The sequence below is a fragment of the Scyliorhinus canicula genome, chromosome 16 (assembly GCF_902713615.1).
Source record: "Scyliorhinus canicula chromosome 16, sScyCan1.1, whole genome shotgun sequence".
NCBI classification, from domain to species: Eukaryota; Metazoa; Chordata; class Chondrichthyes; order Carcharhiniformes; family Scyliorhinidae; genus Scyliorhinus; species Scyliorhinus canicula.
In genome coordinates this window covers 53766708-53785692 of record NC_052161.1, presented here as the reverse complement: position 1 = coordinate 53785692, position 18985 = coordinate 53766708, and the positions used below count along the sequence as shown (strand labels likewise).

Here is an 18985-nt window from a genome sequence, read left to right as displayed (position 1 = left end):
CTATTAACAAGAGCAACTTGCTATCAAGGATTTCACTCAAATATAAATTTTAAAAATGAAAAATAAAACTTATTAATTAGGTAAAATTAAAAAATTGCTTTGGAAATTTTTTGCAAATTATAGGAGCTACTTATTTTGTGTAACTCGAGAGCAAAAACACTTTAGGGCATATCAAGCATGGTAATGTTCAAAATATCATGGTGCAGAAGATGGTTTCCTGCATTTTCTGTTGCATGGTTGAATTTAATTCCTTGACAGAACTATAACAACAACCAGGTTTAATGCTCTTTTTAAGCAAAAGTTAAAGAACTTGACAGCACTATAATAATGATGGACTAGTACCTCCACTGACCTCCAATTTACTAGGGACAAACAACTAAATCCAGCAGTGATTTGAACTATTATGGTACAGATAAATCTTCTGTAGCCAGAAGGACAGACCATTCCAGAACATTAGTGAACCAGTAATGACAAAGACTTAAAAAATTGTACATGAAACTCATTTCTTCATTATCCATTTACAGGAGTGGTTCCAAGGTTGGAGGGATTAGAATTACATAGATGGACTGGTGAAGCTAGAGTTGTTTTCATAGAGCCATTTCAGACTTAGAAGGAGGCCATCCGGCCCACTGGTCCATGCCAGCTTCCCACAGAGCAATCTGGTCAGCTCCCCACCCCAGCTCGATTTTAGAGCAGAGAAGGCATTCATCTGACATACATGTTTAAAATTATGAGAGGCTTAGATAGGATAAATAAGGGAGAAACTGCTTCCAATGTTTGAAGGCTGGATAACCAGATGGCACAGATGAGGTGAGCGTTTGGTTTAAAAAAAGAGGTGGTGCAAATGTTTAGGTTTGGGAATACACTATCTGCTGATTAATACATTAAAAAAAAAAAATTCATAGAATTTCAGCAGCACTGGCTAGGCCAGCATTTATTGCCCATCCCTAAATGACCTCGAGATGGTGGTGGTGAGCTGCGTTCTTGAACTGCTGCAGTCTATGTATTGCAGATACACCAACCGTGCTTTTAGGGTGGAAGTTCCAGGAATTTTAGCCAGCTCAATAAAGGAATTATGGTATACTTCCAAGTAAGGATGTTGAGTGGCTTGGACTAGAATTTCCAAGTGGTGGTGTTCTATGCTGCCTTGGACTTTGAATTTAGAGGGTAGCAGTCATGGGTTTGGAAGGTGCTGTCTAAGAAGCCTTGGTGAGTTCTTGCAGTGCATCTTGTAGATGGTACACACTGTTGCAACTGTGTGCTGGCAGTGTGGCAGTGAAATGAGCGGATGTTTGTTGGAGAAGTGCCAATCAAGGGGGCTGCTTTGTTCTGGATGGTGTCCAGCTTCTTGCATCCAGACAAAAGGAGGGTATTCCATTGTAGAGAGTTGGAAAAACTCAGCAGGTCTGGCAGCATCTGTCGGGAGAGAAGACAGAGTTGATGACTTGTGTCCGTTTGATTCTTCTTCAGAACTAAAAAGAGGGGGGAAAACGTGCTGGATGCTATACTATACAAGAGGGATGGAACAGCGATTATTGAGAGCTGGGAGACATTGCAATAAAGATGTAGCAACCTTAAGAATAGGAGATGGATGGCCCGGATGAGAAGGGGGAGTTTTTGCAGAGGCACAAAAAATGTTGGGATTTATGCAAAAAAAAAGGGATTAAGATGGAGGAGAAATGTCATAGTCTAAAGTTGTTTACAAGTTTAGATGTGTGACCCTTCTCCTCTATCTTAATCCCCTTTTTTATATCACTTCGATTTTCTGTCTCACTAAACACCGCCCCTCGACCGTCCCCCATGCCACTGTCCCTTGTTCTTCAAATTGCTACATCTTTGTTGTAATCTGTGATAACCCCCACAGTGATCACAAATAGATTTCCCTGTGGGGCTCATGGAGTAAGAGTTTCCCTGGTAGCAGGTGGTCCACTCAGCTGGGACTCATTAATGGAGTCCTTTAAATACCAGCCCTAACCTGGACCAGGAGACCTGGTAATGCCAGGTTGGGACCAGCGCCGGCCCTAGGGTTGCTGGCACCCCGGGCAAGCTGAACTTCGGCGCCCTTGGGGAGGGGGGGGCGGGGCCTGGAGGGGGGGGGGCTGGAGGGGGGAGCCTGGAGGGGGGCGGGGCCTGGGGGGCGGGGCCTGGGGGGGGGGGCGCGCCGCCCTGGGGGAGGGGTGCGGTACGTTTCAGCGCCGCCGCTTCAGCGCTGCCGTTTCAGTGCCAGGACTTTTCAGCGACAGGACATTTCAGCACCAGAAAAAAAAAATCATACAGCAGGAAAAACAAGACCTTGGGGAACTGCCCCTCATAAGCATCCTCCAGAAGGAACATCCCAAGTGCCCAGGGACAACAGGATACTGGCCATATCATTGGACCTGCACCCCATCCAAATCCAAACCTCTCCCGTCCCAGCAGGGAAAATGTACTGTCCCCATTCATATTAAGAGGAAAAGGATAATCACTCCAGCCCCAGCCAGGGGGACCCCGGGAAACTAACCCGACCAACAGAGTGCACCATGATTAGAAATAACACCCTCAAGAGATACGAAAAGAATGAAAGGAGCGGGATGCAGTCATAATAATAGTCCTTGGGGGAGTGATAATTGATTATTGATTATTGAAACCGCATGAGCAGATGGTAAATTGTTTTCTAACCTACACCAGATGACATGTAGTTCAACGGAGGGTTTTTCAAAACTCTCACTGACAGTTTCAGCTTTTTCTCCCCTATGTTTAAAGAGCATGGGATTTTTATCCCCATGTTTAAAGAGAAGCAAATTTTAAAAGCTTCAGACATGACATTTAAGCAGACCTTGGGGGTGAGGCTTCTGTATCTGGGTTCTGCACACCACTTAGCACACAGTAATAAAACTCCAAAAAAAGGCCAAATAACTAAGTGTTATAACTAAGTATACCTGTGTCACCACCTTTGCACTGCAGCTTTTTGGCTCCCCTGTTAATCTCGTTGCGCTTGTAAAGTGACCTGTGAATGAATGAGCGCTGGCCAGCTGAAATTTTTGGCGCTGAAATTTTTGACGCTGAAACGTCCAGGCGCTGAAACGGCAGCGCTGAAACGTCGGCGCTGAACTGTCCCATTCCCCTGAGGGAGGGCGGCCACAGCGGGGGAGGGCGGCCACCGCGCATGCGCTGGTTGGCACCGGTCCAACTGCGCATGCGCGGGACCCGAGTCTGGTGCCCCCTAGCACATGGCGCCCCGGGCGACTGCCCGAGTTGCCGGTGCCTTGAGCCGGCCCTGGTTGGGACTATTGCTGTATGCCGTGGTAGCTTTACTTTTGTATTGCAAATAAACTTCATTAGCCTTTCTGCTCGTGCCTATTTTGTCACACAATCTCTACCAGATCTCACTCATCATTGTTTCAGATGTTCCACTTTCCTTCTATATTTCCCTCTCTTTTAATTCTGAAAAAGAGCCAACAGACTTGAAACGTTAGCTATCTTCTCTTCTGCTAAGGTGCTGCCAGACCTGCTGAGCTTTTTCAGCATTTTCTGATTTTGTTTCAGATTCCAATATCTGCAGTATTTCACTTTTCTTTTGGTATTCCATAACACTGCTGGCTTGTGCCTTGTAGATGGTGGACAGGCTTTGGAGAGTCAGGAGGGGAGTTACTCTCGCCAGGTTTCTAGCCTTCGATGTCCTCTTGTAGCTACAGTGTTTACATGGTGAGTGCAGTTCAATTTCTGGATTATGGCAACCCACAGGTCGTTGATAAGTGGTGAATTCAGCAATGGAAATGTCATTGGGTAGGAGGCCTTGTGGCACATTGATAGCATCCCTACCGCTGGACCAGAAGTTCTGAGTTCAGGTTCAACGCCAGGACCTATTGGCCACGGAAGTAATGTTCAACAAAGTTCATCGGTCTAATAATCCCAATTTCCCAAAGGGGAAAAAGAGAGTCTTGGTGCTAAGATACACTAAAAAAGAGAAGTAATTGAATTTCAAGGGGCATATTAATACATATTATTAGTGGTCTTAAATTGGGTAAATATTTGAAGGGGGAAAACAATTTGGAGAAATTACAAAATAAAGTTACAGCTGTTCAAACTAAAATTGTATTTGAAATGCTTACTCTGTTGGTTTAATTAAAATTACTTCATTAATGCTTCAGTGTCTCAAGTGTGTCATCCAGAAATTTACAAAAATATTTGACCCAGTGATTGCATAGAACCTTAGAATCCCTACAGTGCAGAAGGAGGCCATTCAGCCACGAGCCTGCACCGACCCTCTGAACGAGCACCTACCTAGGCCCAATCCCCGACCCACCAAACCTTTGGACACTAAGGGGCAATTTAGCATAGCCAATCCACCTGACCTGCACATCTTTGGACTGTGGAAAGATACTGGAGCACTGAGGAAACCCATTCAGACACAGGAAGAATGAGCAAACTCTTCTAACATTCCATGTTTTTGGAAAGTAACCCGCCAAAAGAATCCATGTCTGAAGCAATTATAGTATACTGCCATATTTTACCAAATATCTGATCCACTAGAAGATAACATTACAAATTGTCTGAGAAGATTCTACATTTTGATAAATGTGTAACAAAATCATAATCACAGAATGATAAAGCACGGGAGGACAATATTCAGCTCAACTTGTCTATCTATGCTTGTTGGTAGAGGTATTCAATTAATCTCACTTCCTTGCCCTTACCTCAAAAAAGCTCTAAATTGTTCAGTATTTATCCAATTCTCTTTTGAATTTTCTATTGAATCTGCTTTCAGGCAGTGCATTCCAGATCAGAATAATACCCAAAACCTTTGCCTGTACTTAAAATGAAGGAGAGAACCAAACATGGATTATGCATTAAATTGGGTTCACAATGTTACCATACCTGCTTCTTGCTCCCTTGAAGAACTCCGAGCATCTCTGCTAGCTAATATAGGTTTTCCATAACGGGCTGCAAATTGCCGCTCGGTACCCAAAAATCCTGGCATCAGGAAGTCAAACAATGACCATAGTTCCAATACATTATTCTGTAGCGACACAAATTGATTTTCAAATTGAATATTCCAGGTGCTTATGTAGGGTTTTCAACTGCTCAATTTTTCTTAAGCATATAATTTAAATTTATTGAATAATTTAAAAGAGGTTAAATAACATATTCCAATTGGTAGATGACAATTTGCTGATTTTTTTTTTCTTTATTCTTTCCTGTAACGTGGATGTTACTGGCCGGCAAAGCCGACATTTGTTGTGCATTCCTAATTGTCCTTGAACTGAACATTTCAGACGGCAGCATGTATGGTTGGTCTGGAGTCACATGGAGGCCAGACCGGAGTAAAGATGGCAAATTTTCTTCTCCAAAAGGACATTTTTGAACCAAATGGGTCTTTATTGCAATCGGTGATAGTTTCATTCATTTAATTTAAATTCCAACAGCTGCCACAGTAGGATGTAAACTCAGGATCCCCAGATCATTATTCTGGGTCTCTGGATTATTAAAATAAAAGCGAAATACTGCAATGCTAGAATCCAAAACAAAAACAGAAAAATGCTGGAAAACCTCAAACACATCTGGCAGCATCTGTGGAGAGAAAAAATAGAGTTAACGCTTCCAGTCCATAAGACTCTTCTTCAGCACAGAGGACTCTGAAAAGTCAGATGGACTCGAAAGGTTATGTCTATTTGCTCTCTCCACAGGAATCCAGAAGTTCTTACTGCGCTGTAATGTTCTATGTTCTTTGGAATGGTCTAAAATACAGCAGCCAGAAAATTTGAACCTCCAGTGATTACTATATAACAGGAGAAATCGTCATCATGTAGAATGAGGAAATTGCTGGGGAATTGAACAAATATTTTGTGTCGGTCTTCATAGTAGAAGATACAAGTTTCATACCAGAAATATATGGCAACTTAGAGGTTAAAAAAAGTGAAGAAATTAAGGAAATTAGCATCGGCAGAGAGGTATTGGAGAAATTTAAGGGACTAAACTCCTCAGGACCTGATGGCCTACATTCCTAAAAAGAGTGGATGCGCTGGCTATGATTTTCCAAAATCCTTAGATTTGGGAACAGTCCAATTGGATTGGAAGTTGGCAAATGTTTTCAAGAAAGGAAGGAAAAGAAAAAGAAACAGTAGACTACAGACCAGTTAGCCTAATATCAGTTGTTGGAAAAATGCTGGAATCTATTTTTAAGGTAGACTTAACAAGATACTCAGGAAAGCACAGTATGATTAAAACAAGTCAATACAGTTTTCCTAAAGTGAAATCCTGTTTGACAAATTTATTAGTATTTTCTGGATGTAACGTGTAGGATAGACAAAGGGGAAAGTGTTAATGTGGTACACCTGGATTTCACAAAAACCTCACAAAAGGTAAGATAACGGTTCATTGAGTTGGGAGTAATATTTTAGGATGGATAGAGGATTGGTGGTCAGATAGAAAGCAGAGAATGGGCATGAATGGGGCTTTTCAAGTTAGCAGGCTGTGAATAGTGGACTGAGAGAAGGATCAGTGCTGGGACCTCAGCTTTCTAAAATCTATATTAGTGACTCAGATTAAGAAACGGAGCGTAATGCAGGTTTGTTGATTATAGCAAGCTAGGTGAAATGAAAATCGCTTATTGTCATGAGTAGGCTTCAATGAAGTTACTGTGAAAAGCCCCTAGTAGCCACATTCCGGCGCCTGTCCGGGGAGGCTGGTACGGGAATCGAACCGTGCTGCTGGCTTGCTTGGTCTGCTTTAAAAGCCAGTGATTTAGCCCAGTGAGCTAAACCAGCCCCTGGAAGGGAAGGAAAGCTGTGGGGAGGAGTCAGGTGGCAGAGAGATACGAGTTAAGTGAGTGAGAAACAAGATAGTATATAATGCATAATGTAAGGAAGTGTGAAATAATGCACTTCGGTATTTAAGAATAAAAAACAATAAATAATTTTTTTTTAAAAAAGGTGTGAATGAGTATTGATGTCCAAAGAGACTTGGGTGTGCTGGTACAAGGAACAGAAAGTTAGCATGTAGGTGCAGCAAGCAATTAGGAAGGCCTTTATTGTAAGAGGATTGGAGTACAAGAATAAAGTCGTACTACAAATGTACAGGGTTTTGGTGAGACATTATCTAGAATATTTGGTGGAGATTAAGTAGCCACATTTAAGAAAGGACATTTGATTTGGAGACAGCACAGTGGAGGTTCATTAAATTGGCAACTGGGTTGAATGGGTTGTCCTATAACAAGAGGTTTAGTAAATTGGGCTTATATTCTCTGGAAATTAGAAGAATGAGAGGCATTGTAACTGAATCCTACAAAATTCTGAAGGGGCTTGATAGGGTAGACGCTGAGACATTGGGCTGGACTCTCCGCTGTCATGATTCTCCGTTAAGCCGGCAGCGCACCCATGCCCGGGGTTTTCCCTGATGGCGTGAGGCTGCCCTCAATGGGAAACCCCATCGGCCAGCTGGCGGGTTGGAGAATCCCGCTGCTGGCGGGGACGCAACGCACCAGAAAACTGGTGCGGCGGGACGGAGAATCCCACCCATCGTTTCTGCTTGTCAGGGAGTATTTTAAAATTAATTCATGGGATGTGGGCATCGCTGGTCAGGCCAGCATTTATTGCCCACCCTGAATTGCCCTCGTGGAGGTGGAGGTGAGGTGCCTTCTTGAACTGTGGCAGTCCATGTAGGTACATCCAGAGAGCTGTAAGGGAGGAAATTCCAGTGTTTTGACCCAGGTGACAAAGAAGAAACAGTCAAGATTGCATCTGCTGCCCTTGTCCTTCTGGATTATATTGATCACGAGTTTGCAAGGTGCTATCTATACAGTCTTGGTGATTTCCCGTAGTGCATCTTGTAGATGGTATGTACTACTGCCACTGTACATCAGTGGTAGAGGGGATGTAAGCAGGAAAGTAAGGTGCCAATCAAGCAGATTTCTTTGTCCTGGGTGGCATCCAGCTTCAAGTGTTATTGGAGCTGTGCTCATTCAGGCAAGTGGAGAGTATTCCATCACATTCCTGACTTGTGCCTTTGAGATGGCTTTAGGGAAAAGGAAATAAACTTCTCTCCACAGAAATCCTAGTTTCTGACCTGATCTTGTCGACATAGTGTGTATATGATTAGTTCAGTCAGTTCCCGGTCAATGGTGTTGATAGTGGGTGATTCAGCAATGGTAATACATCAAATGTCATGGGGAGATGGTTAGATTCTCTCTTGTTGAAGATGGCAACTGGCTGACACTTGGGGTGTGGCACAAATGTGAAATGCCACTTGTCAGTCCAAGCCTGGATATTGTCCAGGTCTTGCTGCATTTGGTTATAGGCAGTTTCAGTAGGAGTCATAAAATGGTACTAAACACCGCACAACCATCAATGAACATGCCCACTTCTGATCTTATTGTGGAAGGAAGGCCATTGATGAAGCAGCTCAACATGGTTGCACCTAGGACACTATCCTGAGGAGCTCCTGCAAGGATGTCCTGGAATTGAGGAGTGCCCTTCAACCACCACAACCATCTTCCTTTGTGCCAGGTATGACTCCAACCAGCAGAGTGTTTTCCCCTGATTCCTATTGACTTCAGTTTTGCTCCTCGTTGTCATATTCAGAGAAATGCTACCGTATCAAGGTCAGTCATTCTCACCTCGCCTCTGGAACCATGTTTGAATCAAGTCTGAAACATGGGGCACATTCTCAAGATAAGCGGCTGATTATTTACCATAGAATTTACAGTGCAAAAGGAGGCCAATCGGCCCATCGATTCTACACCAGCTCCTGGAAAGAGCACCCCACTTAAGCCCACACCTTCACCCTATCCCCACAAATCAGGAACCCCACCTAACCCAAGGGCAATTTAGCATGGCCAATCCACCTAACCTGCGCATCTTTGGACTGTGGGAGGAAACCGGAGCACCCGGAGGAAACCCACAGGCACGGGGAGAACATGCAGACTCCGCAAAGACAGTGACCCAAGCCGGGACTCGAACCTGTGATCATGGAGCTGTGAAGCAACTGTGCTGCCCCAGGACCTCTTAGGACCGAGACAAGGAGAAATGACCCAAGCCGGGAATCAAACCCGTGACCATGGAGCTGTGAAGCAACTGTGCAATGTGCCGCACTAGGACCTCTTTGGATGGAGAGGAGGAGAAATTACTTCAAAGAGTTGTGAACATGGAATTCTCTATGCCAGTGGAGTATGGATGCTCCATTATGGCATCCATTTAAGGCTGGGATAGACAGATCTTTGGTCTTGTGAGAATTAAGGGATTTGGGGAGTGGGAGGCAAGATGAATTTGAAGCCCAAGATCAGCATGATCATACTGAATGGATGAGCAGGCTTAATGGGTCATATGGTCTACTCCTATCCCTATTTCTTGTGTTCAGCAGATTACTCGCGTAAACTGTTTTATCTATTTGAAAGAGACCCTGCAAAATATTTTAATTGACTTCATCTTACAAATAAATAGTTTTTACATGACTGTGTGGAGATATATAATTTTCACATGATTCACCTTAGTGATAACCACCTGGGGCAATTTAGCATGGCCGATCCACCTATCCTGCACATCTTTGGGTTGTGGGGGTGAGACCCACCCAGATACAGGGAGAATGTAAAAACTCCACATGGACTGTGATTGTGACCCGGAGCTGGGATCAAACCCGGGTCCTCAGCGCTGTAAGGCAGCAGTGCTAACCACCGTGCCACCCCTACAACCTACTAAAGCTAGAGTATTCCTGCCTATACTTTACAATCAAAGGGGAGCTCCATGAAGTGAGAAATATATTTAGCATGAGAGGTGTGATATTTACATTTGATTTGTAAGCCTCTATAGTTTCCCATAATGACCAAAGCATTATTCAAACAGTTGTCATTTCTGAAGCAGTTTGCAGCAACATGCGTGCACAAATGTTTGTTTCGCAGATACTCCATGGTTTTCAGGCCCTCTGGAATCTCAAGATCAACCATTCCAGAAAGTATATTTATTTTTACAATGCTCTCATTTTCAGGCTACCTCAAATATACACACAATAATGCCTTCATCCAGACAAGTTAACATGTCACAATCCTATATGCATCCATTTGATGCTGCCTGGCCAGTGCATCAATTGCATTTGCATCTTTTACCAAGTGCATCTGGTAATAAATTTCTTCTCATTCTGCATTAACCACTTGATGTTTTCTGTTCCCAAATCAACACGTTGTGTCATCAGGGAGTAAATTATTTAACTAGACAATAAATACCTGTATTGGTGTCCCAGACAGAATCAATCTGTAGCTTGCAGTTAACTGTTTAACTGCCTTTGACAGTTTTGTCTTTCCATTTTTGATGACATGACCTTCATCAAGAATACAATAGCTCCATTTGATATTTCTGAGAACAAAGGAAAATCATTGATTCATGTTAATCATTCATTTCTGGTTAAATATAGGGTGTGATTTAACTTCCCGGTGCTCACAGTGCCCAGAAATACACTATTAAATGGCATTCTGGTTTGATAGGGGGCACGGCCGAGTCCGCACATAGCTCAGTTTTCTACATTGAGGAGCTCCGCTCACCGTAACTCCTCAGTGTAGTGAAAGATTGGGACGCCGTTGCACCCAGGTGCACTGCCAGGGTGCCCAGGTGGCACCAGCAGTGCTAGGGTACCACCTTGCCCAAAGGGCATGCACCTGGGGGTCTTCAATTCTCTGGGAGACCCCCATGAGTGCTGTTCTGTCTGGTCCCCTTCTGGGGAGACCAGTACTGAATGCCACTTGTCCAAGGTGATGGGTGCGATTCTCCGCCCCCCACGCTGGGTGGGAGAATAGCGGGAGGGCCTCCCGACATTTTTCACGCCCTCCTGCTATCTCCCCCCCCCCCCCACGCCACGAATCGCCGCTCGCCGTTTTTTTACGGCGAGCGGCGATTCTCCGAGGCCGATGGGCCGAGCAGCCGGGCCTTCACGCCCATTTCAACATGGCAGCAAACACACCTACTCGCTGCCGTCGTGAAACGGGCGCCAGATGCCCGTTTGGGGCATCTAGAGGCCCGACTGGCACGGGAGCACCACGACTGTGCTCGGGAGGGGACAGGCCCGTCCAAAACAGACGCACTCTTTCCCCAACCTGCGCATGCGCGGCCGATGAGCCGCCGTGACGCTTGACGTGCGGCCTTGACGACCGTCGTCAAGGCCACGCCGTCGTGACGCACAGCGCTCCTAGCCCTGCCCCGGGGGGGGGGGGGGGGGGGAGAAATCGGCCCCAGAAGTGGCCGTGAAGGCTGCCATGGGTCACGGCTGTCCCATGGCAGCCTTTACGATTATCCCGATAGATCTCAATTGCCTCGGGAAACTGCACATTAAAGTGAGGCTTTAATATGCAGATTTTCCAAAAAGTGATCCTACTCACAAAAGGTGGGAGTTACATCTCAACATCTCACGAGATCGAGTTAGATCTCCTAAGGCGTTGTGACCTGGGTAGATCCTGGGAGCGGGGTCTCCCAGCCATGTTATGCCGTGGTGAGCTGCTTTTTGGGCAGAGCGTGCCTGTCGATCGCGCCCATAGGCTATCAAAACATATCTAAATTTGAATAGCTAAATATGCCAAACACAACTTAGTCAAGGTAAAACAGAACATTTGCTGTAAGGGCAAGTATCTACTCACTTGAAAAAGTCAATGTCATTTCGAACAACATCATATGATGCTACAACAAGATTGTGCTTTTTCACAAGGTGCTGCAACCTGAAACCCAAGATACGATGCACATTAACACAGATGTTGCATAACATTCTTGAACCACAATGCAATGTTTGTTAATTTAGAGCAGAAAAACCATGTCATTCTTGGCATTGTAGTCACTATTCCACAAAAAATATTAATCCTCATCTATGTTGAGAGTTGATTCCATTAGCTTACCTCAGCAACTGAAGCTATGAAAGTGAATTAAATGGAATTGTCACTTGCAATGCTGGATAGCTCAACTTTAAAAAAAATGATGCATGTGCAAATCAGATGGTGAAAAATACAGAGTAAGGGAACCATCAGAACTTACTCAACATAGGTTGTGGTGGATCAGAGGAAGATGAACTTGGTCAGAAGATAGTTCTTGCCACTGTTTTACATATGAACATGGTATGTTTGTATGTAGAAGATAGTTCTTGCCTCAACTTTACACAAACTTGGTGTTCAACTGAGCATGATTGCCAAATCATAAGAAAGTTTTGGTTTGCTTGCAGTTAATTTGGAATGCATAATTGAATTGAACAGTAGCAAAATTGTGGTTAGATTGTTGTTGATAATAAATTCACGCCACAAACATTACATTGATTAATAATCACTACAGCTTAAAAAAAAAACTTACCTAGCCCTCTCAGTGGGAGGTCCGGTATAGTGCAATGGATGCAATATTTCTTGAGAACAGAATTTCCCTACTTCATCTATCCAATGGCCTGTTAGTGTTGGGGGGCATACTACTAAAGAAGGTAGAGGTGAACTGCGTTCTACCTGAGTTTTTGTGCACTCCTGAGTCCTGTGAAAATAGAGGTAGGTCATTACAGTGCTAGTTTTTCACGAAATGAACAGCAAAAATTTACCAAAATCTATAGTAAATGATTTCCAGAATATTACCGGAGATAATTGTCTCCTGCAAGAATGCATATAGATTGCAAAGTTTTTCCCAGCCCCATGTCGTCACATAGTATGCCGTGGAGCTTGTATTTGTTCAGAAATGCCAACCAGTTTACACCATCCTTCAAAGACAAAACATTTATGCAAAATAAAAATAAATATTCTGGCTCATAATTTCTCCAAGATACTAACAAAATTCGTGATATTAGATCGCGCAAGCTCGGACAAAAAAATCTGAAGTCTGTAGAATTTCATTACCTCTCGAAATATATATATATTATATATACAATATATATATATATATATATGTGAACTTAAATGTCTCCATCAAGAACTTTAGAAAATTATAGATTGCCTACCTGCTGATATTTTCGAAGTTCAGCTTTGATAGAAACAGGAATTTTGTAATTTTCCAACTTTGTCCCATCTAATAACTGTTCCAAAAAGTGTCGCTCTCTTGCTTTCTGTTCAATCAATTCTTCTGACATATGAGGAGGATCAGGAATGCCAGCCTACAAAATTGAATGTGGTTTAAAATTAGTATTTTGCATACCATAATGGAAGTAAACATGCAAAGACCTCATTCCTTCAGAGTTCCATGGTGGTAGGTCAGTAAATACCCATCAAACATCATGGGAAAGATTAGCATGTACAATAAAAATATACAAACAATAATACCCATTTCTACTTTTACCTCGTGTATAATGTATTGGGGAACCATTAATTTAAACCTGTAATTATCTGAACACTAGAAACAAAGGTGTGTAAATGGAGTGATGGATGGGTTAAACTCTGACTTTAATCTCTGGGACCAAAGTTCAATCAATTCATGATGTAGCAATTTCTTCTATTGGTTGCAATAGTCCTACAAAGTTGGCAACCATGATTCACTGGTATCACCTTTGCTTCAGAGTCATAACATCTTAGGTTCAAGCCCCATTCCAGGGACAATAGCGCATGTTGTAGGTTTGATCCTTCAGTGTATACTGGGGAAGTCTCCCTGGTGGGTGTCGTGACTAATACATATCCTTCAATCAACTTCACAAGATCATTATCTCATTGCTGCTTGTGAGACTTTGCTGTGCACATATTGAGCTTCCTAGCAGTCATCATCTATTTTAATACTTTAGACAGTTTTATTATTCTTCCCAACTCCAGAACAAAAGAAAAACATTTCAACAAATGTAAAATAAGCATTTTCAGGAAAATGGCAGATGCAGAGAAGTTGAACTGAACTCCTGTCTAATCTTGGTTTGATCATACTTGGGGAGTATTTTTTAAAAAAAAATAATTTTTATTGAAAAATTTTGTATTTATACAACATCGAACCATAATAAAATACTAATAACAATAATAATAGCAATCATAAACATTCGCCCCTCCTCAATGAACACAACATGTTAACAACTTTAATTAACACAATGTTAAGTTACATAACCATAGAAAAAAAATAGAAAGTACAATAAGGAACACCCCCCCCCCCCGTCCCGGGTTGCTGCTGCTATTGACCAAGATACCTATCTTTGAGCCAGGAAGTCCAGAAAAGGCTGCCACCATTTATAGAACCCTTGTATTGATCCTCTCAGGGCTAATTTGACCCTCTCCAATTTTATAAATCCCGCCATGTCACTGATCCAGGTCTCCACGCTTGGGGGCCTCGCATCTTTCCACTGCATCAAGATTCTCCGCCGGGCTACTAGGGACGCAAAGGCCAGGACACCGGCCCCTTTCGCCTCCTGCACTCCCGGCTCCACCGCAACTCCAAAAATCGCGAGTCCCCACCCTGGTTTGACCCTGGATCCAACCACCACCGACACCGTCCCCGCCACCCCCTTCCAGAATTCTTCCAGTGCCGGGCATGCCCAGAACATATGGGCATGATTCGCTGGACTCCCCGAACACCTGGTGCAACTGTCCTCACCCCCAAAGAACCTACTCATCCTAGTCCCGGACATGTGGGCCCGGTGCAGCACCTTAAATTGGATGAGACTAAGCCTCGCACATGAAGAGGAAGAGTTGACTCTCTCCAAGGCACCCGCCCAAGTCCCGTCCTCTATCTGCTCCCCAAGTTCCCCCTCCCATTTAGCCTTCAGCTCCTCCACTGACGACTCCTCCACCTCCTGCATTACCTTATAAATGTCAGACACCTTCCCCTCTCTGACCCACACCCCCGAAAGCACTCTGTCCATCGCCCCCCGCGAGGGCAGCAAAGGGAACTCCTCTACCTGTCGCCTAGCAAATGCCTTTACCTGCAAGTATCTGAACATGTTCCCTTGGGGGAGCCCAAATTTATCTTCCAGTTCCCCCAGGCCCGCAAACCTCCCGCCAATAAACAGGTCCCTCAATTTACTGATGCCCACCCTTTGCCACCCCATAAATCCCCCATCAGTGTTCCCCGGGATGAACCGATGATTTCCACCTAATGGAGCCTCCATCGAGCCCCCTGTTTCCCCCTTATGCCGTCTCCACTGTCCCCAGATTCTTAGGGTCGCCGCCACCACCGGGCTCGTGGTATACCTCATAGGAGAGAGCGGCAACGGCGCCGTTGCCAAGGCACCCAGACTCGTACCTCTACATGACGCCATCTCCATTCTTTTCCACGCCCCCCCCCCCCCCCCCCCCCCCCCCCCCCCCCCCCCCTCAATCACCCATTTACGCACCATTGACACATTGGCCGCCCAATAGTACCCCAAAAGTTTGGGCAGCGCCAGCCCGCCTCTATCCCTCTCTCGCTCCAGGAAAACCCTCTTCACTCGGAGTCCCATGTGCCCACACAAAGCTCAAAATACTGCTAGTCACCCTCCTAAAGAAGGCCCTGGGGATGAAGATGGGCAGGCAATGAAAGAGGAACAAGAACCTCGGAAGCACCGTCATTTTGACGGACTGCACCCTCCCCGACAACGACAATGGCAGCATGTCCCCCCTCTTGAACTCCTCCTCCATCTGATCCACAAGCCTGGTGAAATTATGTTTGTGAAGAGATACTTGGGGAGTATTGAGTAGAGCTCTGGTTGCCCTATCATAAAAAGGATTCAGAGGCACTGGAAAGGTTACAAAAAAGATTTACAATGATATCATAACTGAGGTTATATCCACCCAGAAAGGATTGAATGAGGCTGAATATTTGCACTCTTGAAAAGTGAAGGCAGAGGTGGGACCAATAGAGGTCTTCAAAATCATGAAAAGGGTAGTCAGTGTGCTTCCATTTACGGGGAAGACCACAACTCAAGGCCATGAATATAGCCTCCAAGTTACCAAGAAATAGATAGGACATTGAGAACTCCTTTTCACAGAGAATGCCAAGAATGTGAAATTTACAATCACAGGGAGTAGTCGAGGAAAATACTATAGATGTTTTACATAAGTACATCAGGGAGAAACGAATGGAGGGTGATTCTGACAGAGTTAAATGACGAAAAGTGGATAGAGGCGCAAGTGAAGCATAAATACCATCATGGAATGATTTGGGTGAAAGGCATGGGGCTGGATTCTCCATTTCCGAGACTAAGTGTTGACACCGGCGCAGAATTCATGGGCTTCCACGACAGAAAAACTGGAGCCACACCTGGACCGATTCTTCCGCTATTGTCAAGGGGCTAGCACTGGCAGCATGTGAAACACAATCTGTTCCAATAAGAGACGGTGTGGGATGCACCGGTTTCGTGACACACACACACATACACACACACTCCCAGCCAACATAATGGCATCAAGACGCGCAGCTCCAAGCTGCAAGGATGCCGAGCTGGTGACCCTTCTGGATCTGGTGGAGGAGGCGAGGTGGATGACATTGTACCCCGGCCTGGGAAGGAGGCTGCCAGCCGCCGCTATTCGCCGTGCTTAGGCGCAGGTGGCAGAGGTGATTAGCGTCACCAGTAACACCATCCAGAATGGACAGCAGCGCCGCAAAAAACTGCACGACCTCCTCAGGGTGGCTTGGTTGAGTAGGAAACACTGTGTCCTGGCACTAACATCCGTCCCACACACCCGTAACCGTACCATACAACCTCCCCCAAGAGAAGGCCGCCAATGACTGCCGGGTGGCGGTCGTGGCAGGGTGCTGGGGTGGCAGGACCCATACGGCCGCTGTCACTCTGCAGAACCAGGGCTAAGGTGGGTGGTCAGTGGGGTGCACTGCAAAATGGCTGTCTTGCAGGCTGCAGCAATGGCGGTCCGTGACTGGACACTTCCCCAGCCCAATGCAGGGTCACCCGAACCACTGGGCCTGTTCTCCCATCACTGCCCCCTCCCCACACCTGGCAGGGGCCCCCCCCATCCTCCACCCCTATCTCAGTCAGTGTCCGGCCCGAATTTTAAAAGCACAAGTGAACTGCGCAGTCAGGAACTCTGCCCATTGGAGGCGGAGAACCGCAGACGCCCCAGAGAATACAAAGTCGGGCCCGCTAATGACATGCAAATGGTGTTTACTGGACATGCGTTTCGGGCCACATTAACGCAACGGTCGAGGTGACGGAGAATTGCAATTCTCCACTCAATCGCATTTGTGATTTCGGCAATAGCCATCGGAGAATTCGCCCATGTTTTCTGCTGTACCTATGTCATTGGGGGAAAAAGGGGAGAAGGCAGTGACATAGTTGTATTGTCAGGAGAACTAATTGAGAGACCCAGGACAATGCTCTGGGGACTCAGGTTCGAATCCAACCAGGGCAGATGGTGAAATTTGAATTCAATAAATTCTGCAATAAATAGTCTAACGATGACCATGAAACAGTTGATCGTCATAAAAACTCATCTGGCTCACTAATATCCTTTAGGGAAGGAAATATGCCTCCCTTACCCGGTATGGCCTACGTGCAACTCCAGCCCCCACAGCAATGTGGTTGACTCTTAAATGCCCCCAGGGATGGACAATAAATGCTGGTCCAGTCAGCGACGCCCACACCCCATCGATGAATAAAGAACAAAAATCATGGAAATATTCATCTTTGTACATTAAGTAACACTCAAGACTGGGTTATAGCTAACGTATATTTGCTGGTTCAATGCAAATGAAATTTTACTCTGCATCTAGTCATATTATGACTGAAATTGAAGAAATTGGTGCCAGCACTAGGTGTCTAAGATTGAGAACATTTTCTATTCCGCAACATTAAATCTTGCATGGTGGATGATTTAAAATTTGCCCCATCCTGCAAAATATCATGTATATGGAAACGCAAGATGTTTGACTACAGATTCATTTTACCTTCCAACAGTCGACTCTTAATTATCAGCAAGGTGATGCAATGGGTCATCAGTCGTGCTATTTAATGGCACTTATGCAGCAATAAGCTGCTCAATGGACTTTCAGTTTGGCTTTCACCAGTCAGGGAAAACTCATCACTGGTTCAAGTCATACCTAGCAAAAAAGGTAGATGGTTGTGGTTGTTGGAGGTCAGTTATTTCAATCCCACCATCATTGCAGGTGTTCCTTAGGGTAGTGTCCCAGACCAAATCATCTTCAGCTGCTTCCTTCCAGCAGAATATCAGAAGTGGGGATGGTCGCTGATGATTGTGTAATTTTCAGCACCATTCACGATTCCTCAGATATTGAAGCAGTCCATGCAGCAAGACCTGGATAACATACAGGCTTGGGATGTAAGTGGCAAGTGACATTCATGCCACAAGTGCCAGGCAGTGGCCATTTCCAAGAGAGAATACAAACATCTCCAATGGTATTTGATGACATTGCCATTGCTGAATCCCTCCACTACCAACATCTTGGGGGTTATCATTGACCAGAAACTGGAAGTGGACTGGTCATATAAAGACTATGGGCAAAATTCAGCGGCCTTGCCGTGCCCGACGTGGGTGTCAGGACAAGGCCGTTCAATCTCATGAGAGGCCTCTTGCTAGATTCTCGACACTCGAAAAGTCCCACGAGATTCAATGGCATCTTGCGAGACATCATGATCGGGATCTCACTGTCACTGAGAATATGCTCATTTAAATATAAGTTCACCGGATTCAACGGCCGTGCCTGGGAGACCTTGCAAGGGCCCTGTTTAGTAATGGTCGACACAAACATGAGGCCAGTCGTAGTGGCATCTGCGAGGGGGGGGGGGGTCTCGCAGGCCATTCGAGACCCCTGGGTAGTCAGGGACAGGGCAGGGTGGCAGCTGAGCATCTTGGTACTGCCAGCTTGGCACTAAGATGCACTGCGCAACTCACCAAGGCTCCTTTGACAGCACCTTCCAAACCCACAACCTCTACCACCTAGAAGGACTAGGACAACAGATGCATGCAAACACCATTCAAAGCTTCTCTCAAAGCCTTGCACCATCCCAACTTGGTAATATATCACCGTTCTTTCACTGGGTCAAAATCTTGGAAATCCCCCCCAACAGCACTGAGTGTACCTACACCATATGGATTGCAGCAGTTCAAGAAGACGGCTCACCACCACCTCAAGAGCAATTAGGGACAGGT

At 45.1% G+C, this 18985-nt stretch overlaps 1 protein-coding gene across 2 annotated transcripts in view; it reads right to left on the bottom strand.

Annotated features, from left to right (window-relative positions):
- btaf1 (BTAF1 RNA polymerase II, B-TFIID transcription factor-associated) overlaps positions 1 to 18985 on the bottom strand; it is a 166835-nt gene that overhangs the window by 33130 nt on the left and 114720 nt on the right. For both annotated transcript variants that reach the window (XM_038774122.1, XM_038774123.1), the window contains exons 26-31: positions 12916 to 13068; positions 12557 to 12678; positions 12291 to 12458; positions 11594 to 11671; positions 10193 to 10322; positions 4858 to 4999 (exon numbers count right to left, since the gene is read on the bottom strand). In XM_038774122.1, coding sequence (XP_038630050.1) covers positions 4858 to 4999; positions 10193 to 10322; positions 11594 to 11671; positions 12291 to 12458; positions 12557 to 12678; positions 12916 to 13068 — 793 coding nt within the window. The remainder of the gene's footprint in view (positions 1 to 4857; positions 5000 to 10192; positions 10323 to 11593; positions 11672 to 12290; positions 12459 to 12556; positions 12679 to 12915; positions 13069 to 18985) is intronic.